At 41.0% G+C, this 20,132-nt stretch overlaps 1 protein-coding gene across 2 annotated transcripts in view; it reads left to right on the top strand.

Moving 5' to 3' along the window:
• The window catches only part of KIAA1671 (KIAA1671 ortholog), a 215,116-nt gene that overhangs the window by 172,661 nt on the left and 22,323 nt on the right, over positions 1 to 20,132 (top strand). For both annotated transcript variants that reach the window (XM_073672915.1, XM_073672907.1), the window contains one exon: positions 4,890 to 5,011. In XM_073672915.1, the coding sequence (XP_073529016.1) occupies positions 4,890 to 5,011 (122 nt within the window). The remainder of the gene's footprint in view (positions 1 to 4,889; positions 5,012 to 20,132) is intronic.

Raw genomic sequence — 20,132 nt, forward strand, 5'->3', positions numbered from 1 at the left:
GTACTCACACATAGCTTGTGAATGCCATAAGTGAGCCAGAAGAAGCGTGTACTCACTTATAGCTTGTGAATGCCATAAGTGAGCCAGAAGAAGCGTGTACTCACACATAGCTTGTGAATGCCATAAGTGAGCCAGAAGAAGCGTGTGCTCACATATAGCTTGTGAATGCCATAAGTGAGCCAGAAGAAGCGTGTACTCACATATAGCTTGTGAATGCCATAAGTGAGCCAGAAGAAGCGTGTACTCACACATAGCTTGTGAATGCCACACGTGAGCCAGAAGAAGCGTGTACTCACACATAGCTTGTGAATGCCACACGTGAGCCAGAAGAAGCGTGTACTCACACATAGCTTGTGAATGCCACACGTGAGCCAGAAGAAGCGTGTACTCACACATAGCTTGTGAATGCCACACGTGAGCCAGAAGAAGCGTGTACTCACATATAGCTTGTGAATGCCATAAGTGAGCCAGAAGAAGCGTGTACTCACACATAGCTTGTGAATGCCACACGTGAGCCAGAAGAAGCGTGTACTCACACATAGCTTGTGAATGCCACACGTGAGCCAGAAGAAGCGTGTACTCACATATAGCTTGTGAATGCCATAAGTGAGCCAGAAGAAGCGTGTACTCACACATAGCTTGTGAATGCCACAAGTGAGCCAGAAGAAATGCGTACTCAGCTAAACAGCTGTTTCATTGATGTCTCTGTCTGCTATCCTGTGACTGCGTGGCTTTTTACCTATTCACTGGTGTTGAGTGCCACTTTCCTCATTTTCTACATTTTTCGATCCCCACACACATTACATTGTCAGCCAGCATCGGCGAGTTCTGACGACTTTGTCTAATCTGTATGATTAGTTTAGTTCACTACTTAATCAAACCATAAACATTTGCTCTGATCTATTAGTATTTAAATTGATTCTGATCACAACTCTCAGATTGTAAAATTGTCCATATTCCATCCTTTAGAATTAGCTGCAAAGCATTACAACTTGTTGAAGGTTGGCTGATTGTAAAATGGAAGCTTTACAGGTACTAACTCAGTAACTCTGAGCAATTTTACTCCAGCTATTGAAAGAAGGACACCTTTAGCATTAGCTCACATAATTCTGCATCATTTAATTGCACATTAAAATAGAAAAATTAATGTGCTTATTTTGGGATGGGTATAGAAGTCTTCTGGATGCTTTAGAAAAAAAAGTTTCCAGTTTACTGATATGAATCTGGCACAGGACCAGCTAATTTTCATTATGAACCCACTTCCACTTTTCCTCCAAGAACTGGATTCTCTAATCTTTAATGATCAAAAATACTACTTTGCTTGTTAGTCTTTATTTACTTAAAAAAAATTAAGTAAATTTAAATGCACTTGCTTTTTATTTATTTACAGCAGGGTTCATTTTCATTTGGCTTCTGGTTACTTATTTTAGATATACCTACAAGAAGCATAATGAAAATGAAAATAAACCCTGCTGTAAATAAAAAGCAAGTGCATTTAAATAAAATAGGGTTCTTGGTAACACGGTGTTTGATCAAAAATAGTATGAAAGCTATCCCACCAGCGACAAGGTGAACCCATTCGGGAGCCTCAGTCTGCCCTTATTCACACAGAGGTCGACTTTGACACATGGTAAGGTTTTTAATATTTGACAGAGTAGGTTCTATCCCGATCGGGTTCACCTTGTCGCTGGTGGAATAGCTTTCATACTATTTTTGATCAAAAACAGTGTTACTAAGAACCCTATTTTATTTAAATGCACTTGCTTTTTATTTATTTACAGCAGGGTTTATTTTCATTTTCATTTTGCTTCTTGTAGGTATATCTAAAATAAGTAACCTGTTCATTGTATGGGCAGCTTCCCTAAGAAGTCGCCCGCTTTCTATACTCCATGAAAATGTCTGATAAGAAGTGTCTTTGGCTTAAACCTGGCGGGTGCATCTGCGTCTAAAATTTTCCATGTGCACATACCCTGTGTTAGCAAATTAATTGTGGCAGGACTATAATAATAATAATAATAATAAATGCTTTAACATGGGAGAGACCTGTCAGTCAATTAGAGCAGGGTGGGAAAAGTTGCCAGACACCTCATCTAAATGATATCCCTGTAATCAGCTGTTTTGTTTGAAATGCCACAATGTTCAGAGTGCCAGCCAGGCACTTGATTCATGCTGTCGTGGTGCAGGTACCATGAATCTAATGACTGCCTCTCTGTAAAAGGAACTTTTTTAGTCTCCTACTGCCTGTCTTTTCAGGGAAAGTTTTCAGCAAAGCTCCATATTATGGAGGCAGGATTACAATGACAGATAACGCTTCTGTAAACAGCTCATAACGCTTCAATACAAATAATAGGGTCTAACCATTGTGGCTATGTACATGTGTTGTTTCCTGAAACAATTAAGTTTTAAGTCTAAAAAAGTGGTCAGTTTGAAAATTGAAAGATTTCTGTGTTTTGTTTTTTTTTTTGTTTTTGTTTTTTAATACAGATTGTGATGTGGAAAATAAACCATTACCATAAATTAAACGCAAAAAACTGATTTAAACAATAGATAATTTTCTGATGATGGCTTCCTTATAATTTATCAAATAGTTGATTTAAAAAATGTCCACTTTCTTTTTATTTTCAAATATTTGCAGTGAAGTGCTAAAGAAATGTTGTAGAAGTATTACTTGTTAGAACATAAAGCACAAGTAAAATACCTGAGGACAGAACAGAGTACCCCTAGGGCTGTTTGTGCATTATGTTGTCGTTGCTGAGGAACAGAGGTTATTGTAGACCAAGTTTGTGACAGTGATATGTAAGCTAAAAGTCTTCTTTTCTTTTTCTTTTCTTGTGAAGTTCTTATGTTTCTTTGTTTTGCATAAATATCATTGAGTGTTCTTTGCAATGGTATGCACCAGCTATAAGTAAGATGATGCATGTGCTGTGTGTAATAGACCCTTTGGTGTTTTAGTTGAGAGTGAACGTATGTTTTCCCATATCTTTAATCATCTTACAACAATCAAATTCTGTCACTTGGCTGTAATGTTTGTTACAACTTGTAGCACATAAACCAAATGTTACGTGTGGCCAACAGCCCATAGATATTATTGATCAAAAATACTGAGATATAAATTGTCGTCATTTTTCTAGTATATATGTTGGTCTGTAGGGTGCAATTTTATAGGAGTTGACTGGGTCTTAGTTTTCATATCACCTCTATCCATATGGACTTTGTAGAAGACCAAGTTGGGATCCACCCTAGTAGAATGAAAAGATGCTGCAATGGGTGACTGCTAGTCTCATAGTATTTCATCTAGTTTTTTTTATCATTAATAGCAGAAATGTATTCCCGTTTAACCAGCTCAATTAGAAAATGGCTAAATATGGTCTGGCCATTAAATTGTGGGAAACTCAATTGACATATCACTTTTGCTATCAGGCTTTTATTGCCTATTCTGTAGAGGCCCACTGCTGGGACCCTCACTAATCATTAGAACTAAGGTCCGAAGTCTCCAATTTTTGCTCACTCTGGTTATCGTCTAGTATCTGAATGGAAATTCCTGAGTGGTTTACTTGGCTGTCTCATCAGTCCCTTAGTTTTTGAATGGATCGGCACTGCACATGCTTAACCACTGCTCCATTCAGCTCCTCCTTATTGCAGTCTTGTAGCGAGGTAGACCAGGGGGCTTTGGACCCCCATTTTAGTTTTCGCTACAGCGATCAGTCATTATCGCTTACCCTGTTTATAGGTGATTGATGTAAATTTGGTAAAACCAACTGAAAAGGTTTTAGAAGTAGACAAATGTAACAAATTTTTCATAATTGTTGGAGGTCAGAGAAGTTCATAGAAGTTGTATTATCTAGTTAGTAGGGACAGTAATAAGCTCAGAAATATGATCAGTTAGAGTTTATAGACATTAAAAAAGGAAAAACAAAATTTGACTTTTCCCAGGTATTTGGTGATGGGTTCTACTATGTCTGGAGTCGCATTGTAGATGTTCTTTCAAGTTTTCAAGATAGAAAAAATAATCCTTGCAGTATTAAAATATGAAGTTAGTAAAAGATTCATACAGAAGCGCTCCAAAATCTAGGTCAGTCTAGAAGCCTATAAACATATACACAAGAGCGAACATGTTTAGTCACATGAATGGCTTTAAACCTTAAAATTGAAGTCGGTGTTATGAAGTTCTAGTCTTTACCTGTTTGACTACTTATTTTACAGCATATAATATGCTTTTTTGGCGATGAGCTTACAAGTTTTCAAATCTTTTTTATTTTTGTATTATCTTCTGATACATTACATAGGAATTATCGTAAATACATTCAATAGCTTTTTAGCCATTTTCCAACTTTGTTGCATCGTCAAGAAAAAAAATTGGAAATCATGAGCTATAGATTAGATTGTGGTCTGATGTGACTACATTACATATTTAAATTCCCAGATGAACATTACATGGCCTTTAAGTCTCTCTATGCAAACTTTGCACTCTGCACAAGGAGAAACTGTACCCCTTAGATCTCCTGTTAGAAGCCTCTCACCCAGTCAATTCAACTCCCCTGCTTTGCCCTTGGAAGGGGAAAACACCCCAAAACGTATGTCTGAAAATGGAGTTTCGGGTTTATGTTGTTATCCTAAGTAATGTGGCAAAGCCCTTTTTAAAGGGTCGATGTTGGCTTTTAGTATGATTACTCCCTATAGGTGGCACTAGACTTCCTGTCCTTTTCCTCTCTGAAGAGGCTACTTGCCTATATTACATAAGAAATATAATCTAAATTATTAGTTTTTAATCTTATTTTATGCAAATGAGTCTCAAAGTGCCCTCTTATGCTAAAGTTGTTTTCTAAAAAAAATGAATAAAAATAATGATTTTCAGTGGTTGATGACCTGCTATGTTATTGTATTTTCAGGACCACGTCAAGCAGTGTTTCTCCAGATCCTCAACGTCCAATAAGGACACAGATTCTCTTGTACAAGAAACTGACAGACAGTATGGCACGTGGAGTCAGGATAAGCAGCAGCCCGAGGAGAGGTGAGGTTGTCTCTTTTGTAGTATTTGTATATATATTCCACTAACTTTAGAAAGGTTTATGAAACAGCGTGTATTTTGTGTGGTGTGCCTAGCCACATGCTTAACATTTTGCTCAGACACTGTGATAAAGTTATCCATCTGTAATTAAAGGGAATCTGTCAACAGGTTTTTGCCACTTAATCTGAAGGCAACATGCTGTAAAGATAGGGACCCTGTCATGTCACTTACTGGGCTGCTTGCTGTAGTTATGACAAAATCATTGCTTTTTAGCAGGAGATTACTAGAAGACTAGTAAATCTGCTGCCATGTAATCCTCCATATTCGTGAGCTCTGTATAACCAAACCACTAATCAGCTTTCTGCCTATTAACCGTGGAAACAAGAAGTTGGCAATCATTGGCATGTATGAGGTTATACAGGGCTCAGCATATAGAGAACTGATAGATCTGCAGCAGATAAAAGTGATTTTATTAAAACTGCAGCAAGCAGCCCAGTAAACGATACATAACTAGGTTCAGGATCTCTGCTGCTACATCATGCTACTCTTAGATGGGTTACCAAAACCTGGTGGTGACAGATTCCTTTTTAAGTTAGTTTTTATATTTGCAGCTTATGTACTTTTAAAGGGTTAAAAACAGTTATAATGAAGAGTAAGAGTTTTTTAAATTTACGTTTGTTTAGTATTGGGTTCATATAATTTTTCCATTGTGGAAACCAGATGCATACAGTCAATGAGAGGTGCTTTAATCAGAAAACATTACGTGCAAATATAATATAGATTCATTTTTCTGCTTTTTGCCAGTGTGCAACCTTGTGACTTTTGTGACTCTAATATAAAATCAATTTTCTATTATGATGATTACTAACGTTGCTTACATAAAATAAATTACTTCAGTTCTTTGTATTAGTTATTGTATCAGGTTGTTAATATTAGAAGAACTAAAATGAAATTAAACTTAAATGAGAAAAGCTTTTAAAAGCAAACACATAATGCTTTAAAAATATATAATTATCCGTTTAATACTGTATACTATGCAGATATTAATCATTGTCTAATAATTTCTGGACTGCCCATAGGCTATAAACATCTGGGCGGTCCACACTTTACTCTGCACTGATGTTCTAAAATGTCAGTGCAGAGTAAGCTGCTTGCATGTTACTGTGTAGCTGTGGGGTCTGGGAGCCGGCTGTCAGACATAGGCAGATTTCCCCACTGAGAAGATAAACGGAGTTTATTACCATGTTTACATTTTCAACTAGACACAGTGATGAACCACCTTTGTGAATACAGATTGAGAAGCACTGACAGTGCTTCATCCTCCAGACCCCGTGATCATGTGTTTGCAGGGTTTAGGGAGACAACAGGAATCCAATATATAAAAAGGAGAACGTAATTTAGAATGTATTTCAGTCCTTCGTGATTGCAGAAAAAAAAAAAAAGAAAGAAAAAGATGTGAAAAATAGACATGTTTTCTATTTTTCTTTACATTTTTACCCTCAATAGCAACGTAAAAAAAAAAAAGAATATAAAAATTACATTTTAAAATCAGCCTTATGTATCACGGATAAAAGGAGGAAAAAAGTATTGGAATATCTGAACGAGAAATTTTTTTAGAGCCTTGAAAAGTGCACATTCGAGATAACCTGAAAATGGTCTGGTCCTGAACCGGTTCACTATTAAAAAGTATCTCACTGCCACCCTCCATTACTCTCCCCTCTTTTGAGGTGTACTGTGTGCGCATCTACTCCCCCTCCAAATGGCCGTCATTTACCGCCCCCCAGGACCAGCAACCACCTTCTTTTACCACTTCCCCTCCTGGCTGCTTTATTTCCTTTCCGCTGACATCCCCATTATCATCATGGGTGACTTCATCATCCCCATTGACACTTCCCACTCTTCTGTCTCCAAGCTTCTATCCCTCACTTCCTCCTTCAGCCTCGATCAATGATCTTCCGCAGCCACTCACTAAGATGGCCACACACTGGACCTCATCTTCACCCGCCTCTGTTCCCTAGCTAACCTCTCTAGCTCACCTCTCCTTCTCTCTGACCACAACCTACTTATATTCTCTTCCCTCTCCTCTCCAGTTGCGCAAGTCCCACTCCACAAACTTGCATACCCTCGTAGAAATCTCAAACACCTTGACCTACACTCATTCTCTGAATCCCTTCTCCCTCTCAAAGACATAAGTTCATTACACAATGCAGATGCTGCTGCCACTTTATATAACACCACAACAGCTGTAGCTCTCAATTCGGTCGCCCCCCTCACACATACCACAGCTCGCCCACTCAACAGGCAACCCTGGCACACCAACCTCACTTAAGAACAGCGAAGGGCCTCCAGGGTTGCTCAATGGAAAAGGTCCCACTCCAACGAGCATTTTATCGCATTGAAACAGTCCCTCACTTCTTTCAAGTCTACACTTACTGCAGCAAAACAAACCTACTTCTCATCTCTCAAATCCTCCCTGGCTCACAACCCTAAAGAGCTATTCAACACTTTGAATTCTCTCCTCCGTCGCTCAGCGCCTCCTCCCTTTCCTCTCATCTCAGCCGAAGACTTTGCCTCATTCTTCAAGCAGAGTATTGATACTATCAGACAAAGTTTTTGCCTAAAGTCCCCACAGCCCCTCCTCATAACTACTCAACCGTCCTCTTCCAAAACCAGCTTCTCCACCATTACGGACGATCAGGTTTCCTCTTTACTCACCAAATCACACCTCACCACCTGTGAACTTGACCCAATCCCATCCCACCTCATCCCTAACCTCACCACAGTCTTCATCCCAACCCTAACCCACTTTTTCAACCTGTCACTAACAGCTGGTATCTTCCCCTCATGCTTCAAACATGCCTCGATCACACCCATCCTCAAAAAGCCCTCCCTTGACCCATCCTCTCTGTCTAGCTATCACCCCATATCACTTCTCCCTTACGCCTCAAAACTACTGGAACAACACGCCCATTCTGAACTGTCCTCCCACCTCTCTTCCTGCTCTCTCTTTGACCGCTTACAATCTGGCTTCTGACTGCACCACTCCACTGAAACTGCCTTGACTAAAGTCACCACCGACCTACTAACTGCCATTCCATTGACACTACTCTGTCCTCCTCCTCCTGGACCTGTCATCTGCCTTTGACATAGTGGACCATTTCCTCTTACTACAGACTCTCTCATCTCTTGGCATCAAAGACTTGGCCCTATCTTGGATCTCCTCATATTTAACAGACAGGACATTGTGTCTCCCACTCACACACCACCTCCTCATCTTGCGCCCTATCTGTCTGTGGCCCCCAAGGTTCAGTCCTAGGACCCCTGCTCTTCTCCATCTACACCTTCTGCCTGGGATAGCTCATAGTCCCATGGCTTTCAGTATCACCTCTATGCTGATGACACTCAGGTCTACCTCTCTGGACCCGATATCTCCTCCCTACTAACCAGAATGCCACAATGTCTGTCTGCTATTTCATCCTTTTGCTATGACCGATTTCTAAAACTTAACATTGGATAAAACTGAATTCATCATCTTTCCACCGTCTCACTCAACCCCCCCCCCCCAAACTGACCTATCCATCAAAGTCAATGACTGCTCACTCTCCCCAGTCCCGCAAGCTCGCTGCCTGGGGATAACCCGGAACTCTAATCTCTCCTTCAAACCACATATCCAAGCCCTTTCCACTTCCTGCCAACTAAGAATATCTCCCAGAGCCGCACATTCCTCAACCACGAATCTGCAAAAACACTAGTGCTCGCCCTCATCATCTCCCACCTCGACTACTGCAACCTCCTGCTCTGTGGCTTTCACTCTCACACCCGTCCAATCTGTCCTAAACTCTGCTGCCCGACTAATCCACCTGTCCCCCCCCGCTATTCCCTGACCTCTCCTCTCTGTCAGTCCCTTTACTGGCTCCCCATTGCCCAGAGACTCCAGTTCAAAACCCTAACCATGGCATACAAAGCCATCCACAACCTGTCTCCTCCATACATCTGTGACCTAGTCTGCCGATACTTGCCTACACGCAACCTCCGATCCTTACAAGATCTTTTTCTCTACTCTCCTCTTATCCCTCTTCCCACAATCGTATGCAAGATTTCTCCCGTGCATCCCCCCTACTCTGGAACTCTGTACCCCAACACATCAGACTCTCGCTTACCGTGGAAACCTTCAAAAAGGAACCTGAAGACCCACCTCTTCCGACAAGCCTACAACCTGCAGTAACCCTTGCTTCACAACCAGCTCTACTCTCACTTACTGTATCCTTACCCATCCCCTGTAGATTGTGAGCACTCGCAGGCAGGGTCCTCGCTCCCCCTGTACTAGTCGCCGACTTGTATTGTTCAAAATTTATTGTAATTGTTTGTGCTATGTATATCCCTGTCACATGTAAAGCACCATGGAATAAATGGCGCTATAATAATCAATAATAATAATAAATTCTCAATAGATTTAAGGGGAATTTTTCATTAAGATCAACAAAAACTGCTTATAGGCATGCACGTCTTTGAAAGCTAAATCCATAATCACCTTAACATCTATCTGTTTCTGCATTTCCATGAAATCAATGTTTTAGTTCATAGGCAAATGCGTTTGAGAACCTGTCATTAGGATATTATTCCACTAACTAATTGCATGTGTGTATAGGCCCTTCAATGCTGATTAAATCCTTACCTTTCTTGTTAAATCCATCTTTAAAATTTTAAGCTAATGAGCTGCATGCTCACAGGGACTCGCAGCTCTCCTGTGCTCTCTCCCTTTTCTCTTCTCACTTCCGGTGTTTAACTTACAACTTACTCTTGTCTCATTGACTTACCTCCCCTGCCCGACATTTTGTGCAAGCACCGTTGCTGCACTTTATCGTCTCCCCAGAGGGGAAGGCACATGCGCACATAGTCCGGCTCTCACAACGCCATCAAGAGCTTACTGAGCATGCGTCATTCTATCTGGTGAGAAGACCCCAGATAATGATTGTGCCTGTGCAAAATATCAGCTAGGTGAGGCCAGTCAGTCAAACACCGGAGGCCGATGGTGGGCAAGGAAAGGGAAGAGAATGCAGAAGAACTTTTAAGTTAATGAGCCTGCTCCTCTGCACTTGCGTCTCAATAGCTTAAAATTAAGCTATGGATTTCTTTAAAACTTCAAAACAAAATTTTGCAAGCAAGGTAAGGATTTAATCAACATTTAACAGCCTCTACACACGTCAGATTTAATATCTTGTGAAAAGATTCCCTTTAAGTGCTCTGGGTGTGACAGAATACTACTCGAGTCTCTGCGTGCCGAAGTTAATTCCCTTCCTAGGACCAGCCTCTTATGTTTGATTGGTAGCTCTGTGTCTAATTTCCTTGTTTGGTGCCTGATATCACGGTGAGCTGTCAATCAACTTATGGAGGTGGGTGCTAGTCGAGGAAGCCACCTCAGAAGCAGAGGCCCAAGAAGTGCTCTATCACGCCCCTTAATACCTCATTTGCATATGAATTAGAACGCTAAGGTCTTATTAATGCTGCATTAGATAGAATAAAGAATGCTGTCCATGGATTCATGTTTTAAAGACCTGCATGCCCATATATGTGGATTGGTTGATTGATCTTACTGACAGATTCCATTTAAAGAGAGACTTCCCTGTGACCTCTAAGAGTGCTCCACTTGTGGGTATATGACTTCCCGGCTGGTGGTACCTTTTTATAGTTTTATGCTCTGGTGCCAACAGGAATGTTTAGTTTTAGTGAAGCTAACTCTGTGGTCAACAGCATCTAACTTTATACATGAATGAAGAACATTAAAAATCATTAGTATTTGAAACTGATTTATGTGGAACATTAATGTGCTAGCACTTTACATTATCACCATTCAGTATAAAGTTAAATAGTGCCGTAGAAAAGTCCAGAGAAAAGAAAAAATGTGTGAAGTAATATATAGTACTATTCAAAATTCTAAGGCAGTTGTGTAAAAAAAAGGTTGCAGCGTAAGAGTGTTTTCAAAAATGTTTTAATTGTTTATTTTTATCAAATCACAAAGTTCAAAGTGAATGAAGAGAAACCTACATCAAATCATAATTTTGATTTGACCTTTGCCTTCATAACAGCATGAAAGCATCAATTCTTCAAGAGATGCATGCACTTACTTTTTGAAGGAAATCTGCGTGGAGGATGTTCCAAACATCTTGGAGAACTAACCACAGATTTTCTGTGGATGTAGGCTTGTGCAAAACCTTCTGTCTGCTCATCTAATCCTAGAAAAACTTGATGATGTTGAGATCAGGACTCTCCACTTCTCTACCATGCTTCACTTTTGCCTGAAGACACTCATCAGTGTACCACATTCCAGCCTTTGGTGAACAATTCGCCTTTCATTCCAGAGCCCCTGTTGCCATTTTTCTGCACTACAGTTTCTTTGTTTTCCGGCATAGTTGATTAATTTGCCGTTGTATATCTTTGACCACAATTCTTCTATGAAGACAGCTTTTGGCCAGTCATCTCCAAACAGTAGATGGTTGTAGATTAAGCCATTTAGGGACTCAACTTTGCCTAGTTGTTGGTGTCCTCATTGCTGAGAAATACAGGCAGATACATATCCATCATGTAATACTATCAAGTGGCATCTGGCTCAAAATGTATTCTTCAGCAGGACAACTACCCCAAATATACAACCAATGTTATTAGCTCCATCTTCAGCATAAAAAAAGACCAAGGAGTCATGGAAGTTATAATCTGGCCTCCACAGAGCCCTGAACTCAACATTGAGCCTGTCTGGAATTACATAAAGAGACAGAAGGATTTGCACAAAACTTCATCAACAGATGTAGGTAGTTCTCTAAGCTGTTTGGATCAACCTCACTGCCGATTTTCTTCAGAACTGCATGCAAGTGTACCTAGAACAATTAATGCTTTGATGCTATTTTGTAGGCAAAAGGTGGTTATACACTGCTCAAAAAAATAAAGGGAACACTCAAATAACACATCCTAGATCTGAATGAATGAAATATTCTCATTGAATACTTTGTTCTGTACAAAGTTGAATGTGCTGACAACAAAATCACACAAAAATCACCAATGGAAATCAAATTTATTAAGCAATGGAGGCCTGGATTTGGAGTCACCCCCAAAATTAAAGTGGAAAAACACACTACAGGCTGATTCAACTTTGATGTAATGTCCTTAAAACCAGTCAAAATGAGGCTCAGTATTGTGTGTGGCCTCCACGTGCCTGTATGACCTCCCTACAACGCCTGGGCATGCTCCTGATGAGGTTGCGGATGGTCTCCTGTGGGATCTCATCCCAGACCTGGACTAAAGCATCCGCCAACTCCTGGACAGTCTGTGGTGCATGTTGGTGGGTGGAGTGAGACATGATGTCCCAGATGTGCTCAATCGGATTCAGGTCTGGGGAACGGGCGGGTCAGTCCATAGCTTCAATGCTTTCATCTTGCAGTAACTGCTGACACACTCCAGCCACATGAGGTCTGGCATTGTCCTGCATTAGGAGGAACCCAGGGCCAACCGCACCAGCATATGGTCTCACAAGGGGTCTGAGGATCTCATCTCGCTACCTAATGGCAGTCAGGATACCTCTGGTGAGCACATGGAGGGCTGTGCGGCCTTCCAAAGAAATGCCACCCCACACCATTACGGACCCACTGCCAAACCGGTCATGTTCAAGGATGTTGCAGGCAGCAGATCGCTCTCCACGGCGTCTCCAGACTCTGTCACGTCTGTCACATGTGCTCAGTGTGAACCTACTTTCATCTGTGAAGAGCACAGGGCGCCAGTGGCGACTTTGCCAGTCCTGGTGTTCTGTGGCAAATGCCAAGCGTCCTGCATGGTGTTGGGCTGTGAGCACAACCCCCATCTGTGGACATCGGGCCCTCATACCACCCTCATGGAGTCGGTTTCTAACCGTTTGTGCAGACACATGCACATTTGTGGCCTGCTGGAGGTCATTTTGCAGGGCTCTGGCAGTGCTCCTCCTGTTCCTCCTTTCACAAAGGCGGAGGTAGTTGTCCTGCTGCTGGGTCGTTGCCCTCCTACGGCTCCCTCCACGTCTCCTGGTGTACTGGCCTGTCTCCTGGTAGCGCCTCCAGCCTCTGGACACAACGCTGACAGACACAGCAAACCTTCTTGCCACAGCTCGCATTGATGTGCCATCCTGGATGAGCTGCACTACCTGAGCAACTTCTGTGGGTTGTAGAGTCCGTCTCATGCTACCACGAGTGTAAAAGCACAACCAGCATTCAAAAGTGACCAAAACATCAGCCAGAAAGCATTGGTACTTGGTTGATTGTCAATCAGTGTTGCTTCCTAAGTGGACAGTTTGATTTCACAGAAGTTTGATTTACTTGGAGTTTTATTCTGTTTAAGTGTTCCCTTTATTTTTTTTTGAGCAGTATAGATTGATTTGATTTCTTATTTATAAAAATTAACTGTTAACACTTCTATTTTTTTTAACTCATACTGGCTTTTCAGCATTTTTTTTCCACACCTGTTTAAAACTGTACTGTATATGATGTTTCATTTGTTTCACCCTTCTCCCATCTTCTTCCTTCCTGTATGATAGTGGTTGGCAGTAGATGTAAGGGCCTCAGTTGCAGACAATAGAGTATATTCCTCCATTTACTGATTCTGCGTGGTATACCAAAATAATGGGCATAAAACATGCTGCAGGAATACAGTGGCCTATTTTATACCATCACTGGTATAAAATTGACTCATTCAACCTATTTTAGTTAATACGTGAATGATTATGCAGTAAACCTAGTATTTGGTGGCTGCCAGTGTTTCATCAGCAGGTAGTAAGCTGTCATCCTCCTAAACCTTGGGTATGTTCATCTACTGTAGCTCATTAGTGATCTAGTTTCCACTGCTAATGTGGAAAATTCATTTTCATATGATACCTTTCTGTCCTTCATTTCTGATCAGCAGTCCTTTGCCTTCTTTTTGTTAATATCCTGCAGTTTACTTGGCGCTAACATTTCTATTCTTGTTTTAAACCCAGTAGTACAAGTACGCTATTGTTAAGCACAGGTGACTCCAGTTTCAGGTCAGCACTATACCTGCCCTACATATAATAGCCTCTCTATCTATAAGAGAAACCGCTGTACATGTAATCGCAAAAGCTACATACTGGCTCAACACTGTATGAATGTCACATTATATTAGTTTATCAGAAAAAAATATTTTAGCAGCTATTTAGACAGGAGTCTTTGTCAGTTATGAAGCCATGCACCACAATTTGAAAGGTTAAAGGGGTTCTCTGAAAAAAAAGTAAAGAATGAAAATGCTATTATCAATAAAATTCTAATACCTTTAATTAGCAAATCACATCTGTTTTTGTCTGAAAAGGTAATCGCTATAGAACATTTAAATGGCTGCCATGTTGTTACACTGACAGACAGATTAATAGGACATGTGCATAAGAGCATGTAGAATGCAGTAGAATGCTCTAATGCTGGAGATACTTTTAAACTATGTAGATTATCTCCAGGTCACAGCAACTGGTCAGCATTTAGAAAGACATGGTGGACATCAGTGTGAGCAGCTTCGTCTTACTTTTGCATTCCTCCAATATTAGAAACACAGGTTGAACAGCTGTGTGATTAGCCTCTTCTTACCTCAGCATACCTGGTAGCTCCAGAATTACATCGGAAAGACAGGGTGGTGAGCAGTTTTAGCAGTATCATCTAACCTCAGAACTCCAACTATCTCCAGTATTAGATCAGAAAGACAGGATGAACAGCAGTGTGAGCAGCCTCTTCTTACCTCAGCACTCCTGGTATCTCCAGTATTAGATCAGATAGACATAGTGGCATATTAGATCAGATAGACGGGGTGAAAGCAGTGTGAGCAGCTACTTCTTACCTCTGTAGGCCTGGTGTCACCAGTATTAGATCATATAGAAAGGGTTGATAGTAGTGTGAGTATCTACTTCTTACCTCAGCAACCCTGGTATTCCCAGTATTGGATCAGAAACACAGAGCGGACAGCTGTGTGATTAGCCTATTCTTACCTCAGCATCCCTGGTAGCTCCAGTATTACCACAGAAAGACAGTGTGGAGAGCAGTTTGAGCTGGATCATCTAACCTCCGCACTCCTTGTATCTCCAGTATTGGATCAGAAAGACTGTGTGGACAGGAGTGTGAAAAGTGTCTTTGTATCTCAGCAACCCTGATATTCCCAGTATTAGATCAGAAAGATAGGGTGGACAGCAGTGTGAGCAGGAACATATAACCTCAGTAATCCCAGTATCTCCAGTATTAGATCATAAAGACAGTGTAGACAGCAGTGTGAAAAGCTTCTTTGTACCTCAGCAACCCTGGTATCTCCAGTATTAGAAGCGAAAAACAGGTTGGACAGCAGTGTGAGCAGGATCGCCTAACCTCACCACTCCTGATATCTTCAATATTCTGTCAGAAAGACAGGGTGAACATCAATGTGAGGAGGATCGTCTACCCTCAGCAACCCTGGTATTGCCAGTTTTAGATCAGAAAGACAGTGTGGACAGCAGTGTAAGCAGCCTCTTCTTACCTCGGCATCTCTGGTATCTCCAGTATTCCATCAGAAAGACAATGTGGACAGCAGTGTGTGCAGCATCTTCTTATGTAAGCACTCCTGGTGTCTTCAGTATTACATAAAGTATGTGCAGAAATGTGAGCAGCCACTTACATCCGCACACCTAGTAAACTTGAAAAACAAGAATGCACTTTGAAGCAAGGCATAAGCAAAGCATATTTGTGAACATTTTCTTACTACCTTGTTATGGGTTCTGTTCTTGATTTTCATAAAAATGCTATGCACAGGAGAGAGAATCTCCCAGACTCTGCATGATTTATGGCCAGCTGTGCTATAGAGTCTGGTCTGTATCCTCAACGCCCCTGCCTTCTGAAGTTAAATTGGGAGTCGAGTGCAGTACAGTTCTTTTATGCTAAAATGTCCAATATATTCTGTATAACTGCACAAATACACATAATTGGAGCATTTTCGCCACCTCTACTGCATGTGTATGTCTGGTATATGTATGTACTTTTATATCAATATTAAAAAAATAAATAAATCTATACATCTGATGTGGCTAATTCTAAGTTCCCAGCAGGCAAATTTGTGACTAGCTTTGCCTGTAATAAATAATTGATAACATAGGTTTGCTGACACGTGACTTTTCATCTGGCTTTCTCATCAATAAAAACCTGCAGGAGATGGTAGGGTGAAAAAATGTTCAGCAGTGTCACAACATATTAATCATCCAAGGCAAGATCTGGTACAGTACTGCTGTTCTAGATTAAATCCATTTACTGGATCATATCAGTAACAAATAGAAGGGTAACAAAATGTTAACCTAAAAATGCACACACTAAGGCTGTGTGCCCACTATGCGTTTTTCAAGCGTTTTTGATGCGGATTTTCCGCAGCGTAAACGCTTCGCATGGTAATCCGTGCCCCATGATCCCCAATAAAAATCTGCATGTTCTGTGCCTATGCTGCGGAATTTTCCGCAGCGGATTTTCCTTGCGGAAAAATCCGCAGCATGTCCATTATTTGTGCGTTTCTGCATGCGAATTTGAGGTCCCAATGCACTTGAAAAACGCAAGTCAAATCCGCATGTAAAAACGCGTGTAAAATCCGCAAGCGTTTTTGACTGCCAAGGACATGCAGAAACGCTGCGGAAATTTTCTGCTTCATTTCTGCATCGTGGGCACATACCCTTAAGGTTGTCCGTCTTATGCTCTATTCACGTATCCACGTCATCCTTTCGTAGCGGATACAGTATTAAAAGTACTTTAAACAATGGATCCATTACAAAGCAGAAATGTATCTACAATTTGGTTCACTTGCGTTGTTTTTTTGTTCCATTTGTTCCAAATCTGTTTTTACTACAAGCGCCATTGAACGCCTCTAATGTTCTGGGTAGGTGCAATGCTTAAAGAACTGATCTGTTAATGGAGTACATAAGATCACCATCCATTATGATATATTTCCCATAGGCTTGAATGTTACGAAAATGGATCCATTTGCTGTCTGTTTTATTTGGCTGGACAAATAAAGGTGTGCAGACTGTTTGTTTTAAAAAAAACAAAAAACATTGCAGTAAAACGCCAGACATTTTAGGACACTTCTGCCTTAATTCTAATGAAAGAATCTTATAATTATATTTCTGCTTCTTTCAATTCAAAAGCAAAACAGGCACCCTGATAGTTTGTGGGATCATGGGCAGCATAGTGGCTCAGTGGTTAGCGCTGGAGTCCTGGGTTCAAATCCCACCAAGGACAACATCTGCAAGGAGTTTGTATGTTCTCCCCGTGTTTGCGTGGGTTTCGTCCAGGTTCTCCGGTTTCCTCCCACATTTTTCAAAGACATACTGATAGGGAATCTAGATTGGGACAGTGCTGATAATGTCTGTAAAGCGCTGTGGAATTATTGGCGCTATATAAGTGAGTAAACTAAATAAATAAAATCTGCTCAACGTATGAATAACCCAGAGACAGTGAGTGAGGTCTGCTCAGGATTGACAAGACTTGTTTGGATAGGGCTGCTGACAAAGTAAGAGATTCAATACAAATCACCTTTTCCGTATAAAACAAAAATATTCAAAAAATTTTTGTAACAAATCTATACAGACAGTGAAAAGATAAAGATGACTTCTCGTACATAGTGTTTTGTCTATTGATGATAAATTCATCACATCATGAATAAATCAGTCCTAGTAATGTTTGCAATGGATTGTTACTATAGTTATAATTATACTTTATTTTGCATACTACTCTGTAGCTTTACACTGATTTACAGATGTTGAGTATTCATATTACAGGTCATGAGCTGGGTTTGAAGCAGGTCAAGCCAGTCATGTCTTTATGAGTGAATTGCAAGGGCAATGTTGTCATGACAGGGGTACTCGAGTATCAAGTGACAAGATTTTGTTACATTACAATGACTGCTTTACCTTCATTTACCTCCATCTTCTCTTTCCATTTTGCCCATATAATTCCCTACATTTCCCCACCCCTTCTCTCGTCTCCTCCTCTTTCTCCCTTCATATCCTCTCCTCTTGTTCCTTCTCTCTCCCACCCCCTCTTCCTTACACTGTCTCTTAAAGAGACTGTCTGCAGGTTTGTGCTACGTCATTTGAGTGCATAATGAAGAGACAGAGACCCTGATCTCCGTGATATGTCACTTACTGAGCTGCTTGGTGTAGTTTTGATAAAAAAAATAATTGTTTTACAAGCAGGAGATTATTACTAGAGTATTAGTAAACCTGCTGCTATATAGTCTTCCATATTCATGAGCTTCCACCACTAATTGCCATCTTTCTGCCTATGCACAGTGTACACAGAAAGCTGTCGGTACAAAGTCAGTACTTTGTAGAGCCTCCTTTATAAGCTCCTCCTCTGTTCACAAAGACCCTTGCCCAGACCAGATCATGCTTCGGGAATGCCCCATTCAGACATCTGTGAATCATGTACATATTCTATCTGCGTTTCTCACTTATAGAACACATACCATCATCTATTTTGCTGTTCCCATGCACTTGTTTTTCTGCAGACACTGTGTCCACAAAAAAAAAATTAGACATGTCCGTTTTTGATCCAAGTGTTGAATGAAAATTACTTATACACATTACTTACACACATTGCCATCTGTGTGTAATATGTGTGCTGTTTTTAATATTGCAGTGGGTAGGAGAAGCTTTGCAATATATATATATATATTTTTTTCCATATGACAAAATCACTGAAACACTTAAAGGGAACCTGTCACGTGAAAAGAAAAAAAAACGCTATTAACTTGCAGATATGGGGTTAATCTGTAGGTTAATAGCGTTCTGAACCTGCCTGGTGCTGCCACTTAATTTCCACCAGGCAGCAGGGCTCTAACTTTCTTCCCCCAGGCAGTGTTCGGCATTCAGTTACGGGGGTGGCACCAGTGCGGCTTCAGTCACCGCTCAGTGTATAGAGAGCAGCAGCTGTAGCCACGCCCCATCACTGACTGACAGCCGCCCCTAATGCTGAGCCGCTGTCAGTCAGTGCCGGGGCATGGTTACAGCTGCTGCTCTCTATACACTGAGCGGTGACTGAACCTGCATTGGCGCCACCCCGTGATAGACACCCGAGCATTGCCAGGGGGAATAAAGTTAATTTCTTCCCAGCAGTGCGGCTCTAAGTGGCAGCGCCAGGCAAGTTCAGAACGCTATTAACTTGCAGATTGACCCAATATCTGCAGCTTAATAGCATTTTTTCATGTGACCGCTTCCTTTTAACTAATACACAAACATTGATGAAAATCAGACTGTGTGTTCACAAGAAAAATCTGATATCTCGATGAGGCCTTATAGTAGGTCTAGTGGCCAGTGTGAAAATTGCAAGATTTCTATTTTTTTTTTTAATTTAGAAAAACATGGAACATTATCATTTCTTTTTCCTAAAATTATAAACATTGCGTCCTTTTCTAATGACAAATTCCCTTTAAGGTTAGAGATTTGTGTTGTTTATTCTGGTTTATTAGAGGAAATGTATCCTAACTGTTCCAGGCATCTGCGGTCTTTCAGCGTTCGCCTGCTTTTCATATTGACTTCTTGACTTCCCTCCCCCACCCTTCCTCTTCATGGATACATTTTCCATTGTCAAACACGTCCCCTGTGGGGTAAATCCGTGCACAGTTCTACTTGTGCTGATTGTTTATAGGTGCCTTGGCTATATAGTATGTACGTCCCCTGTGGGGTAAATTCATGCACACTTCTACTTGTGCTGATTGTTTATAGGTGCCTTGGCTATATAGTATGTACGTCCCCTGTGGGGTAAATTCATGCACACTTCTACTTGTGCTGATTGTTTACAGGTGCCTTGGCTATATAGTATGTATGTCCCCTGTGGGGTAAATCCGTGCACAGTTCTACTTGTGCTGATTGTTTATAGGTGCCTTGGCTATATAGTATGTACGTCCCCTGTGGGGTAAATTCATGCACACTTCTACTTGTGCTGATTGTTTATAGGTGCCTTGGCTATATAGTATGTACGTCCCCTGTGGGGTAAATTCATGCACACTTCTACTTGTGCTGATTGTTTACAGGTGCCTTGGCTATATAGTATGTACGTCCCCTGTGGGGTAAATCCGTGCACAGTTCTACTTGTGCTGATTG

This window comes from Phyllobates terribilis, unplaced genomic scaffold (genome assembly GCF_046119375.1).
Source record: "Phyllobates terribilis strain yellow unplaced genomic scaffold, ASM4611937v1 Scaffold_1__5_contigs__length_1240528914, whole genome shotgun sequence".
NCBI lineage: Eukaryota > Metazoa > Chordata > Amphibia > Anura > Dendrobatidae > Phyllobates > Phyllobates terribilis.